Source organism: Papaver somniferum, chromosome 1, assembly GCF_003573695.1.
Source record: "Papaver somniferum cultivar HN1 chromosome 1, ASM357369v1, whole genome shotgun sequence".
Classification (NCBI taxonomy): domain Eukaryota; kingdom Viridiplantae; phylum Streptophyta; class Magnoliopsida; order Ranunculales; family Papaveraceae; genus Papaver; species Papaver somniferum.
In genome coordinates, this window is record NC_039358.1 from 62,372,933 (window position 1) to 62,387,451 (window position 14,519).

Consider the following 14,519-nt stretch of genomic DNA (forward strand, 5'->3'; position numbering starts at 1 on the left):
TAGTATTCAGTGAAAGTTGCTCGTGGCCGACTAACAAGAATGAAGTTAGAACATATAAGAGTGTTGCATGGCAACCATTCACAGATTCACATTAGATAACGGAAGGATTATACTCGATTCTTTCCTCGAGAGAGCAAGGAAAAGTACAAGAATTTTCTGAAAAAAAATTATGTTGCCGGAACTTGAACCCGTAACCACCTAGACTGACGTCAGTGGAACGCTATAAATAAAATTATGGGATGCAGCTAACGGTCCTAGATCAAGGGTACTACACTAGTACTGAAGACTCACAAAAATTCAGGCGAGTAAAACTAAGAAGAAAAACCTTTTCCAGCCGATTTGGGAACGGCACCTAACAGTAGACGGTAAAGTCATCCGAATTTATTGTGTGTTTCATTTAATAAAGAAAACAAAAACTGTAATCCTGAAAAGATACTTACTTTTTGCATTTAATAGATGTTTGGTAATGGTATGTGCTTATGTAGAAGGGAGAATATTTGAGTAGTTTGCAGGATTCACTGTTTTCCCTGATTGACCGAATTTTGTTTGACAGAAAAGGGAAAATTAAAAATTATTATGGGGGAATTAGCAAAGAGAGGATGGCAGCAGTATTTGTTACAACTTCAACAACATCCTCTCAGAACCAAGGTTTTGTTTCTTCTCCCTTTTGATTATCTGATCTTTTCCTTCAATTTTTTGTAAGAATTATAATTAAGCTTGTTTGATTGAAAATGGGTTTTATTTGATATTGGTTTCTGATGTTGAAAAGTGGGTTTTTGTGAATTTTGCTCACAGGCTATTACAGCAGGTGTCTTGGCAGGAATAAGTGATTCTGTAGCTCAGAAACTCTCTGGTATACAGAACCTTCAACTGAAACGCCTTCTTTTTAAAGTGGTAACTTCTCTTCTTCTTTTCTCATCCAACTATTGATTTTCTTTCTTATTTTTGTTGTCCAAAACTGAAAGTGGGGTTCGAATTTAAGTTGTTGAATTTGCATATTTGCTCTCTTGCTTCTGATCTGATGTTGTTATCTTGAATTTGCATATTAGCTCTGTTGATCCTTAATTTCAATATACCATACTGTTTACAATTGCTCTCTGTCCACCAGATAACCAATCTCAGCAGCCTTAATCTGTAATTTGAATGTGGTTAAGTGTATGAGTTCAAAGATGCAGTTTAAATATTTGTTTCTTTCATCACTAGATAAATGATATGTATGAGTGTGTTTGGATGCTTCTTGACATTACAATCATGGACAAACCCTGCCACTGATTGAGTATCTGAAAGACATACCAGTTTACTAAAATATGATGAAATTGAGGAGGAGAACATAAGGCCTGAAACATAGAAAGTTCTGAGGATCAGCTGAACTCTCATGGTTGAGAATTAGTGTTTGGTTTTGAATTTAGCATTTTAATATATCTTGTGTTAGACGATTATCTTGGTTTCTTGGAATTAGACGATTATCTTGGTTTCTTGGAATACTGGAATCGAAATAAATGATGTTAAACCTTGCTTGCTTCAAATGACGCCCAATAGAAAGTATAGAATCAGGTATGTCAAGCCAGACCTTGTCGAAAACAAAGAAGAAATTCCTTGTTGAACTTGGCATATTAAAGTGTGTGTTTCATGCTACCTTATAATAGTGTGCATGCCAGTTTGTGTATGCAAGTTTATGCGTAATATAGTTTTGTTGTAGACTTACATAATCTGCTTGCAGCTTTTTGGTTTTGCATATGGAGGTCCGTTTGGGCACTACTGGCATAAACTAATGGAAAAGATTTTCAAGGGAAAGGACAATAAAACAGTAGCCAAGAAGGTACTTTACTTACCCTTGTAGTATTTCATTTGTCCAATTGACATATTTTGAACCTAGGTGAGACTCATCACTAAAATTCTTCAAACGCCACAACTTCACCCTCATCCTTTTCAACTCTCTTTGGTCATGTTTAGACTGTCTATAATTCACCCTGTATTGGATCACTTTCTTCCTGCTGCGTCTTGTTGTTTGTGACTTCTTCTTTTTACATTTAGTCACTGAGGCCAAGACACATGGCTAGACAAGTTTAATACCCAACAAGCATTTTTGTGCATTTAGAGGGCTCCAAAGCATTGAAAGATGACATTGTTCGAACATTTAGCTAGTAGCTTAGGTTTTAGCACAGGATTGTTGCTGAAGACATATCTCTCGAAGTCGAGGGTGAAATTGATCCACATCATGAACACTTGGTGTTTATTTTGTACTGACTAGTATCTTTATGCTACTAGGTATTCTTCTAACTCACCTGCATATGTTCTTTCCAGGTTCTGTTTGAACAGTTGACTTCTTCTCCTTGGAATACTCTTCTTTTCCTGTTTTACTATGGATATGTCGTTGAGGGTAAGTCTTTATTAGTTGTCTAATTTATGATTAAATCTCAATTAGAATGGAGAACCATAAGAAATTATTTTTTGCTGTAATAAAGAAGTAACATGGTGCTTTGTGGCTGTGCAGGAAGACCGTTGTCACAGGTTAAGACAAAAGTCAGGAAGGATTATCCGGCCTTGCAATTGACATCTTGGATGGTAATTTAAGAATCTTCCTTGTACAACCAAGTTTGGGATTGTGAAGCATATAAACATATGTTAAAAAAATGATTTATATCACTCATATTGGCTGTGAATTGTTTAAATTTTTGGATGAACAGTTTTGGCCGATTGTTGGATGGGTAAATCACCAATATCTACCACTACAATTCCGTGTTATCTTTCACAGCTTTGTCGCATGTTGCTGGTAATCTGTTCCTGGTGTTCCTCAGTTCTTTTATTCTTTTAAAGTTTCTGTATGTTTCATTTTTGTTAAGGATATGAGCTATAACTCGTTGATCCTTTGTGTTTTTGTTGTTTTAGGGGAATATTTCTGAATTTACGAGCGAGGACCAAGGCCATAAACAAGTAATCCTGTGGAAATTCAATAAGCAACTGATACACAGACAAGAAAAATGAAGCAAGAAGACCCATAGCTATCTTGATACTGAAATGCGAAAAGTAATTTAATAAATGCGAAACAAATTTGGCTTTTATTGTTTGTAACCCACGACTTAACATATCCATTTATAATCCCAGAGATCCGATTTATTTAAGAGAAGCATTTCGTAATACTTATTCACACATTCATGGCACTGCTTATTTGTTCGTATATAAATATGAACATGGAAACTGTCTGAAAACTACAATCATATAAGCATTTGGGACTAAATAAATAACAGGTCCCAACCTTGGCGAAACCGGGTGCAATGTAATACAGTACATTACTAGTACAACAGAAGTTAACTCAACCAGCTTAGGCTACTAGTGTAAGTATGAGATTTTAGAAATTCCATGCCTCTAAAAAGGCACTCCAATCTCCAAAATTTCCTGAAGAACTTCTCTTTTCAAGGGCTTTAGTAAACGTTGAATTCCCAGTACCTTGTGTTGCCTGTAAACAAAACAGCCAACCCTTAGTGAAATGGTTTAAACAACTTCTCTCATCTCTTTGTAGTTAGACAACAAAGACGATGCATATAAACCAGGGACGGATCCAGGATGACGGATTTTTCATTTTAGGCCCAGGCTAATACACATGATTAACCAAAAATTTGGCTAAAATGGGAAAAATTAGGCTTGTGGACCTGGAGGGCGACCGGGGCTAAAGCCCCGGTTAGCCCTCTCATAAGTCCGTCCCTAATATAAACACTTATGAAGCAGAGTTAGTTTAATTGGATATGCAATACAAACCTTGAAGCATTGGTTTGTTTCTGTTTTACAGATTGGATAATCTTGCGGGCAACAGTGCTTGCCGTCCTTGCAGCACACGGCACCATCCAGTGGGCAACATTTCCATGAAAGGCATACTCCCAGAAAAGTGTGGCCACAACAGCAGGTTTCCCCTGCTGCACACTTGGTGAAAAGACTGCATTTAGTTGGACCCGGAGGTTTAGGAGGGGTTGGTGGATTTGCACTCGTCTTAGTTGGGTATGAAGCTAGCTTGTTTATCCCACATACACCTTCTTTACTCGGACCATTACGTAACATGTGCATGTACCCGTTAATTCCCCAACTTGTTCCCCATGAATTTTTCACAATCCAGTAATCCACCCCATTTTCAGACCCATACCCAACGATCAGCACAGCATGGTCCAAAGACGTTGAACATGGTCCACTGAAGATCCCCTGAATGAGCAACAAATGTTTTAAGCCTTGAAAAAGGGCCGTACTTCCTCTTTGCATTATAAGTCTGATGTATCCACATAAAATGTTTCTCAAGTACACTCACCTTGGAGTATAGTTGGAATGCCGAATCACTACCACATATACCCACACTCACGGGTTGAGTTACAACAGCCTTGAGTAATTCATTCTCGTCTGCTGGTACATCAGTATAACCATCAATAGTTACCACACGCCTTTCTAACTGTAAAAGCATAAATCCATCAAAAAATTAGCGTAAAAGAAATACAACAAGATAGCTTGGAAGAGCTACTTCATACCTTGTTTTTATTGCAGGTTTTGTCTCCCATTTGATATGGATAATCTCCCTCGGTGTCAATCCCTCCATTCTTCACAACCCATTTATATGCATAATCCATAAGTCCACCATTGCACCCACTATTGTAAGACTTGTCGCAATCAACTAGCTCTTGTTCAGAGAGACTAACAAGAGATCCTGTGACTATCTTGTTTATGCCTTCCATTGCACCAGTAGCTGAGAAAGACCAACAAGCACCTGGAGAGGAACACATAACAGCAATGATTACCTTCTACAGAGAAACTTTCTAAGAAGTTTGCCTGTATTATGTACATAAACTGAACCTTAATATATTAGCATGGTGATAGACTCGGATAAAGCACACAACAAAGTGCCGTAGATATCTCATGAGATTAGCACGGACTTGCCATCTTCGTCACAACCGCATGTTTGATGAACATAAAAGTGTTGTGAAAATATTCAGACAAGTTTTTTCTCAATGAACTTAAACAGGGAGTCAGCAGGTGGAGGAATTGGTGGTTCGACGAAGACCCAAAATCTAGAGACAAAGTATTGGCTTGGTCAAGATAACAAACTCAATAAGTTTATCACTTGTGTCTGAATTACCTTTCATTAGGTCCATAAAAATCCACTAACTACTCAAATAGGTGTAATTAGGATGTTCCTAATATGGTTTTCAAGTAGCACATTGAGTGTTCAGAGCACAAAGAAAAAGATACACTTGCGATACTAGGGCAATGGCTGGAAGCTAAGCAAGAGATAATTTCTTGAGTCTAGAACTCTATGAAACTTTAATGCATGTCATTTTTTTCAGTTTCAAACAAAGTATAAGAATTAAGATTTGTTTTTGCTAAACTTTGTCACTTAGCAATAAATTCAAGTCTTAGATGGGCAAAAACAGAAACTTCTCATCTGGGTATCCATAAATTAAGATCAAACAAAACAATGAAATCTCAACAGCTAAGAAATTAAAACAAAGACAAACAGAATCTAAGAACATACCACAACTACCCTGATCTTTCACAGGTGTAACTGCTCCCTTCTCTCTCCAATCAAGAGAAGCTGGAATATCCCCAACAGTCCCTCCAAGAAATGATGAATAGTTCCTAGGAACTCCATTAGAAGCAGACAGACCCAATCTTGAAGCTTTGAATTCATGATTGGTTAAATCAGCAAAAGAGTTCAAAGCAAGGGTGTAAGTGGAATTTTCCATATTGTTATGTTCGTTGACAAATGCAAGATTTTTTTCAAACACTTGAAATCTTTGGAGTTTTTCTTCTGGAGAAGAATAGATCTTTCCATGTTGTTTGCACCATGTTTCAAAGAGATCATTGTTATCAGCTGAAGAAGAAGATGAAGAGACAAGAACAAGGAAGAGAAGAAAAAGAAGGTGAAGAAGAGAAGACCAAAATGAACCCATTTTAGAGAGGGAGAGAAATGATGATGAGGATGAGTTGGGTATTTCTATCTTCCTGAAATATGGGCAGAGGAACAAAGAAAGCCCAAACTTTTTTGAAACAAGTTTGGTGTTGTTCTTGGTTCTAACTACCCCACGTGTTCCTTGCTGTACTTACTGTTTCATTTTCATTTTGCCATTTTGGTGTTTAAAATGAAGAATAATTGAAGCTGACATTTAATTCTGCAAGAAATATCAGTGAATTGATTGTAGTTTGGGAAGGTAAGATGAATTATAGAAGAAGGTATATAAGAAATGATCAATTGACCCATCACTGAGGAGGAGGGCATTGATTACTTTCCGCTAGGGTCGAAGATAGTTTGGAGATGGACTTTGAATGAGACAAACTTGGCTATTTGGTATTAAGGAAATTTTTTGGATGACTAGATGAAAATCACATAAAAAAAGAATGATAAGATCTTGTTTATTGTTGTTTTTTTCTTCACGAATGAAGTGGAATAAGGCTGATAATTTATCTCTTTGCTTTTGCATTTTTAGAAACAATACAAGCCTCTGCACCTTATGTGCCGGCACTGCCATGATTAATATGGGGCATGGCATGCAGCATGAGTTCGATCGCAGGTCAAACCTGTTAGACAGAATCCATGTATGTCAGCTAGTTAGCATTCCCGGGTACGGGAAACGTCGAGAATGTGATACGTACGAGTATTATACGAATTCTTAAAAGTCAAAGCCGGTCAAAAATCCGGTCAACGTTCGTGGTTCCACAATAATACGAAACGGTGTATAATTCGTTTTAAAAATATGAATTCGTCATACAAAATTCGGCATATATTAATTTGTTAAAAAATCATTTTTAAGCTAATCCCTTCTTGGATACGTTGATGATATTGCAATCAGATTGGCATATGTGAAATTTTAAAAATCAAAATATAATAAAGAATGATAATTTAGTGATGACGTGACAAAACATTATACAAACTGTATGATTTGGTATTTCGTAAATACGCGTATAATTCGTTTTAAGATGGAAATTCACGAATTTAAGTCGGAGTTCTAGTTATACGGCCGATACATACGGATTCGATCGATACGGACATATCCGCGAATTATACTTACTAACTAGGCCAGAGAGTTGAGTTTTCAAGGGGGTATGCAAGGATCGCAAGTGCTTACATTTTGGTTCACTCAGAAATTTTTGGGCACTGCTTCCTAAAAATTTCGCTGTTATAATTGCGGATTTTTGAACCATGTAAGGAGTTTGGGTCACAGAATCATATGTAAATTTTTTGGGGAAAAATATTGTTTGGTCCATTTTTAGGTGGTCCCATGTCTGTTTAGTCCTTTGGAAAAACGTCTTTACTGTTTGGTCCATAATAATTTAAAAATATAAAACATACAAAATTATCCTTCCGTGTTAATTTTTACTTATTTTCTTGTAGCAGTTCATTCGTCAAAATGAACTCCTGTTAATTTCTACTTATTTTTTCAGAAAACATATAACCAGAGTTCATTCCAGATATGAACTCCATATAAATTCCTAAAAAAACCCGACAGAATGAACTCCATATAAAAACCTAAAAGAAACAGAGTTCATTCCAGAAATGAACTCCGTATAAAAACCTAAAAAAATCAGAGTTCATTCCAGAAATGAACTCCATATAAAAACCTAAAAAAAACAGAGTTCATTCCAGAAATGAACTCCATATAAAAACCTAAAAAAAACAGAGTTCATTCCAGAAATGAACTCCATATAAAAACCTAAAAAAACAGAGTTCATTCCAGAAACCTAAAAAAAACAAAGTTCATTCCAGAAATGAACTCCATATAAAAACCTAATAAAAACAGAGTTCATTTCTGGAATGAACTGTAGTAGCATCATCTTCATCATCTTCGTCATCTTCAACAGCAGCAGCAAACATCATCGTCTTTAACAGCAGCAGAACTTCATCTTTAACACGAGCAGCAAAATCAAGATCAATATCTTCAACATCAAAATCAAAAAAATACATCCAAATAACATAAAAATCTTCATCGTCTTCATCGTCTACATCATCTTCAACAAAAGCAACAGCAGCAGAGAAGAAAGAAACACAAAATCATCGCCGTCTTCATCATCTCCATCTTCTTCGACAGCATCAGCAGCAACAAATGACGAAGAAACACAAAAATCTCCGTCGTCTTCATCATCTTCGTCATCATCTTCAACATCAACAGTAGTTACATGGAAGAAAAAACCAAAAAATTATCATCCTTCTTCATCGTTTTCATGAGCATCAACAGAAAAAAGAAAAGAAAAATGGAGAGAGAAACTAGATTTGAAAACAGAAGGAGAGAGAAAGTAAATCTGAAATAAGATATTTTCTATCGACTTTTTCTATATATATGGTCCCAAAAGAGTATTTCTGCCACTACCTAGTGACAATTACATCATTCATGACGTCACCGTAGGACCAAACCATAATTTCTAGAACCAAACTATAATATATTTTACCAAAAAGAACCAAACAGACAGTTGACTCAGTCAACTGGACTAGACTCATCCTAATATACTATTTCTATGACTAATAGGTATTTCCTACAATTTTTTTACTACGGGATAAATTTTGGGTTATGAGGTTGATTTTGGGATGCAAGACCATTTTGGGTTGCTAAGATATTTTTTAGATTTAGAAGTAGATTCCAAATTATATGGGCAAGTTATGGGCACTGAGTTACATGTTGGGCAAAATAAACAAATTGTATGTTACTAGGTAAATTTTGGGCGATGATGCAAACTTAAAACCTTGAGAAAATTTGTGGTTACCCAAATAATTTTTCGCCATATCGCAGGTATTCGGTCACGACGAGGATTTGGGGTGACACGGAAAAACTTGGTTCACGAAGTAAAATATGATTCTCTAAATATATATTGTGGTTCACTGAACAAATTTTGGATCACAGGGTATGTTTTGAAGCAATTTTTGGGTAACAGTGACAAAAATATTGTTAAGATGCATATCATGAGTCACGAGACACATATTGGGTCATGTTGGATGTGAAGTCAGATATACAGAGACACATTGTTACTTTGCATCACATGACAAAATTTGGGAAGCTAAATTTATGGCTATAAACAAATTTTGGATCACTAAGTAACTTTAGGGACACCAAAATAATATTGAGCTACTGGATAAATTTGGAGGCGCAATGCTGGATTTTGGTTTACAGTGTCAAATTTTGGATCAAATGGAAAATTTTGAATTGTGCAGATTTTAGGCAACATGCAATTTATTTATTTTTGAGAAATGAATTTTACATGTGGAGTACAATTTTTTTTTTATGTGTAATGGGTTTGGCCATAATTGAGGTGATATGTCAAATCTGTTATTAAATTTAGATGTCTTGATTTAGAAAGTCAGTTTCAGACTAGTTTAGCCTACATGGTAGAATCACGTAATCCACTGAAGTTACCTTTGAAGATTGAAGACGCACGAAGGCGCCATTTGAAGAACTACATCAAGGTTAGTAACATATACTTTAATTTTCTTTGTAGACTCTTTTCCCTTCTACTTATCGATCTTCCGAAGCAAACTCAAAGACTTTTATAACAAGAGAAATGCAAAGAAGGAAAACATCATGGACTAGCCAGTGTATTTCCTTCGATTTAAACACTCATTAGCAAAGTGACCGAAAACTCTACACTTGAAGCACTATGACATATCCTCATCATCACTTTCATCATCTACCTTTTTAGAGGGAACACAATCATGTGGTTTGGCGGATGATGATGCAATTTTTCTTGAGAACCGTTTATTTCTCTTCTTCAGAAGATCTTTAAACTGTCTTGTAATAAGAGAAACTGAAAAAGCTGGGGTCTAACAACAACACCCAATATTTCTCTTAGCAATCTGTATGGACTAACTCCGAAACACTTTCTAGAGAATCAACTAGACAGTCAGACTCAATCTAGGTAAAAGTATCTCAAGGAGTTAATATCTCTCTCTTGTTTTTATTTACTCAAGATAATAGAAATCAGCGAGTCCTAATTAAACACAAGGAATAACTTGGACGGTACCAAAGACCAATGTCCAAGCATCAATCAATGATAATCAACAACCAAAGGTTGGATTAATCTAATTGATGATCTAAACGCACAACCTGTATTATTTCAATTATAAAGATAAACAATATAATGCGGAAACTGAAATAACACAGACACCAGGAATTTTGTTAACGAGGAAACCGCAGATGCAGAAAAACCCTAGGACCTAGTCAAATCAGGGTTTTGCAGAGTTGCTAGATGTCCCCTTATATAGCCTTTCAAATCAGGGTTTTTCCTTAGTTACAAAGCAATTAATATTCACCGTCAGATGAAAACCTGATTTAGATTCAAGCTAATATTTCTCAACTGTTAGACACAAATGAACTGCACGCTTCTAGGTTTTTTAACCGTACCTAAACGTGTGCATTGTTGGTTCAACAATAGTTTAACCGAAAGGTTAACCATATGAGCATTTCATACCAACCATGTTCTTCTTCACCATAACTAGTTCAAATGACTCAAATGAACTAGTTAAGAGAGTTGTTCAATTGCAAGGAAATCTTATGTAACTACACAAGACACAATTGAAGCAAAGATGATTTGATTCACTCGAATCGGTTCATGAAATTTAATAGCCACGGTTTGCAAAAGCATTCCTTAGTCTTTTAAGATTAAGTTCAGAAATCATCTTTAGATATATAACCTTCTCAAGTTCGCAGACTAGGTTCGCGGACTTAAGACACCTGATAGAGTTTACAAACTCCAGCAGAAATTTTCGGGATGACAACTTCGCCGGTTTGCGAACTGGGTTCGCGGACTTGGCTCACGCAAGTAGTTTTTCAAATCCAGCAGAAATTCTCGGGTTTGAGAACTTCGCCAGTTCGCGGACTTGGCACTTGCCATACTTCCGGTTCTCTTGATCAACAAAGTTCGAGAACTTCGGTTCAAGGAATCCATTGGTTATGAAATCTAAACTCTCATTTCAATCATTGAAAAGTTCTTAGAGGACGTTATATAGTTGTTACACCATTTCTCGTCAAAGCAATTTCCAAAATGATTGAAACATTCATGACTTTCGTCACTAGGTAAAGATAAACTTGGTCGAAGTGAAAAGCTTACCAACACATATTTCGAGATATAGATAGGCGAGGTATACTCGGCTCAAAATACCAAATGTGTATAATCTAGTCTATATATATAGCATAGGACTTTTGTCTCAAAGAGTAGGAGATAAAATAGATAGACTTTTGAGTGACAGATAAGTTCAAGTCTCCACATACCTTTTTGTCGAGAAGTTTCATCGGTTCCTTGAGTAGATCTTCTACTTGTATGATGAATCGCCATGAAGTCCTATTGAGCTCAACTACACTTATTATCCTAGTCCGAGACTTAGCTATAAGAGACTAGAAATCAAGACTTATAGTTTTGATCACTAACATTGACAAACATGCTTGAGATAGCAACGCATGCGAGTTGACCGAGCAGTGCTCTAACAATCTCCCCCTTTGTCAATTTTAGTGACAAAACTATCAATACATATGGAATACAAAAAATAAAATGAAACTTTAGTAGCTCCTATTCCACATGTCTAATCTTCAACGTTCCTCGAAATCTTCGTCACTTCCAAGTACTCCAATGATCCCAAAGGTTGTAAGTTTAGCATCACCGTTGTTGAAGATCCGTAGCTGTAACAATGAGAAAGCATCGGTCTCGATCATTGTTATACAGTGTCATTGTATTATTACACAGTGTCAAAGTCCAATTGTATCACAACTTCAACAATAATAATGTGGTGATATGTATCACTCCCCCTTAGCCAATACTCCATCTCACATGAAAACCACTCCCCCTTACACAATGATCCGAAAACCATATGTATTTTTAGTGTGAACTACATATTAATTCTCCCCCTTTTTGTCAATAAAATTGGCAAAGGTACAAGAACGGGATCATAATGAAATTTCCAAAAGAGACATTTCATGACTGAGAGAAAGAAACACACATCATCTTATTTAGATGCAATCATATAGCCGAAGCTAACAACATTCATCAAGGAGTTTAAAGATACAAGATAACCCCTCTAAAATTCCACAGCCGCACACCCCTCAAGATATGACCATTAAGCACAAGTTCAAAAGAACTCTCCCCCATTTGATGTCATTCCCGAAGGAACAACAACGAGCGACCTTAATTTCAAGAGAAACGAAGGATTTTTATTGGACACCAAAACCATGAGAATGATTTTTATATCCAAAACTCAATCAAATTAATCATAAGTAGACCCATGATTAATATAATCGGAATACATAATCAAATTAAACACAAAGTGATCAATTTAATTCATTGTGCTCAACATAAGTAAACTTACGGAGCAACGACTAAGATAACCATACAAGAGAGTGATTGGCTTAATCGTTCATATACTCAACACAAGAGAACTTGTGGAGTAATAACTACATAACCAATAGAATGATTAATTTAGTTCTAAATGCTCAACAGAAATTACCTCACGGAACAACCAACAAAGCTAATCAAAAATAATCAACTTGGTTGTATCGTGCTCAACATAAGATACATTACGGATCCTCACGGTAATACAAAAAAGATGGATCAATGAAGATCAATACCGTGGAATACACAAGAATTCATTCTTTTGTACAAGCATATACAATAGCAATAATCCTTGGATACAAAATATTTTAACCTATCTTCCGTCAAAGATTAACAATATAGGCTTAACTTTTGTATATGTCAAAAGTATATTCATCTTTAAATCAATAAACGAATACCAATCATGAACGACTTTACTTTTGACAAAATATGGGACAACATAGTTCACGGACGTAAACACCAATATCCCATAACAAGTTGCAATATAAAAAATCGTAAAGATTAAATAATGCAAACACAACATCCTCCAAATAGTTTTAGAATTTAAATCAAAAAACCTAAAAACAAGAAGATGAAAACAATATCTATGTGTAGTCACAATCATCGATATTCAAAGCACTAGTTATTCTTCCAACAAAGCCGAAAAGAAGACATACTAGGCTACAATGTCTTTGAGAAATTCTTTATCATTCCCGAACTCTTTGTTGTCAACATCCATTGGAACATAAGGTTCGTGAAGATAGGAGTTAATATCAACAAACCGTCTTGGCTGGTGATGTCGAACCAGGGATTTCTGAATTTCCAAAGACCTTAAAACACAAGCCTTAATATCACGAATCTCCTTTCTTACTTCCTTTAACTCATTAAGAACATCGGAAACCTTCTGAGAGTTAGAAGGGACAACCCTTGGCTTTCTTGTATTCCTCCTTTTTGTTTTCAAGGACGGAGTTACTGGAGATATCTCTTTTTCCTTGATTGATGGCTTAACAATCATGTTGACATCCTTTCCATCCAAAGACATGATGCTTATGAGAAAAACTATAACCAACTTATTTTTGTGATTGGAATTCACAATCTCAACAAGCAGTCTTGAAATATAAAGAATATCAAAGAGGAAAAAGGAATGTAGGGTTCGAAACCTTTAAACAGGTTCGTGGACGTCCAACTCTAAACCCTATAAAGAGTAGAATTGTCGAAAATAACCCTTCCTTTTATTTGACAGACAGAAAAGAATAAACCTAATAAAAAACTTTTCTTAAAGCATGTGCATTCACAACCTTGTCTCTTTTAATCAGGCACATGAGACAAGATTTCCCAAGCAACACAATTAATTTGTGTTGTGGTGAACAACAATTTGTCCACCAATTTTCTATTGAGAGGAATCTTCTGACCTCTGTCTATCAAAACGATTTGACCATGCCTTTTTCTCAAATGGTCTTGTTTTGTCTTTGGAAACTAACTTCTTAGACGAAGATAAAATTCTACATACCTCAGTTGTCTTCTGAGCAAGTTTAAGATTCCTTGTTAACTGATTTGTTCTTCGTTGAAGTTTGTTGGCGTGCCTCAATTGATGTTTGTACTTGTAACATCTTGATAGTTCATGACCCTTCTGAGAACAAAACGAGCACGTCAATCTTGGATAATAATAAGGCATCTGTGGTACAACTGCAGCTAAACACAAGGTAGATCCTAAAACATTACAGACAGAGTTTCCAAAGGATGGGTCAATTGATTCTTCCAGCTTTATTGGCATCTCATCTTCACCGAAACCATCAAGATTGATATATGTATTGCTACAGTTATCAAAATCAATGTTTTCACATAGAAGACCGACACTTGATTTCCTGTCTTCATCAGAATCGTATATCTCAGACATCTCAACAAGTGTTACAGCAAGACCTTTGTTCCCAGTGTATTTTCTACGATTTGGGTACTCGTTTGCAAAATGACCAAAACCTTTACACTTAAAGCACTGTGGAATATCCTCGTCATTAGCCTCGTCAACATCCCTATTTTTAGGAGGAACACGATTGTGAGGTTTATCTGATGGCCGAGGTCTGTCTCTTGAAAACCGTTTACTTCTCTTCAATAGAAGATCCCTAAAATGTATTGTGATCAAGGAGAATGATTTGTCAAGATCATCATCTGATAAATCACCCTCAGACTGATCATTCTCAGAG

At 35.9% G+C, this 14,519-nt stretch overlaps 2 protein-coding genes across 3 annotated transcripts; one reads left to right on the forward strand and one right to left on the reverse strand.

Moving 5' to 3' along the window:
- Positions 1–262: 262 nt before the first annotated feature.
- Positions 263–3,127, forward strand: LOC113289024 (peroxisomal membrane protein PMP22-like). Of its 2 annotated transcripts, none has more exons than XM_026538193.1 (8): positions 263–365; positions 554–648; positions 796–894; positions 1,721–1,819; positions 2,305–2,380; positions 2,495–2,565; positions 2,688–2,773; positions 2,890–3,127. In XM_026538193.1, exons 2-8 carry the CDS (start codon positions 577–579, stop codon positions 2,936–2,938), a joined length of 552 nt encoding a protein of 183 aa, XP_026393978.1. In that variant the 5' UTR covers positions 263–365; positions 554–576; the 3' UTR covers positions 2,939–3,127. The 2 variants fall into 2 exon arrangements, with proteins under 2 accessions (XP_026393978.1, XP_026393969.1); XM_026538184.1 differs by lacking the exon at positions 263–365 and adding an exon at positions 415–469.
- Positions 3,089–6,170, reverse strand: LOC113289015 (cysteine proteinase COT44-like). The gene is made up of 5 exons (XM_026538177.1): positions 5,510–6,170; positions 4,509–4,744; positions 4,295–4,432; positions 3,757–4,191; positions 3,089–3,457 (listed from the first exon to the last, which is right to left on the reverse strand). The coding sequence occupies exons 1-5, from the start codon at positions 5,925–5,927 to the stop codon at positions 3,350–3,352; spliced, it is 1,335 nt and encodes a 444-aa protein (XP_026393962.1). The 5' UTR covers positions 5,928–6,170; the 3' UTR covers positions 3,089–3,349.
- Positions 6,171–14,519: the final 8,349 nt, after the last annotated feature.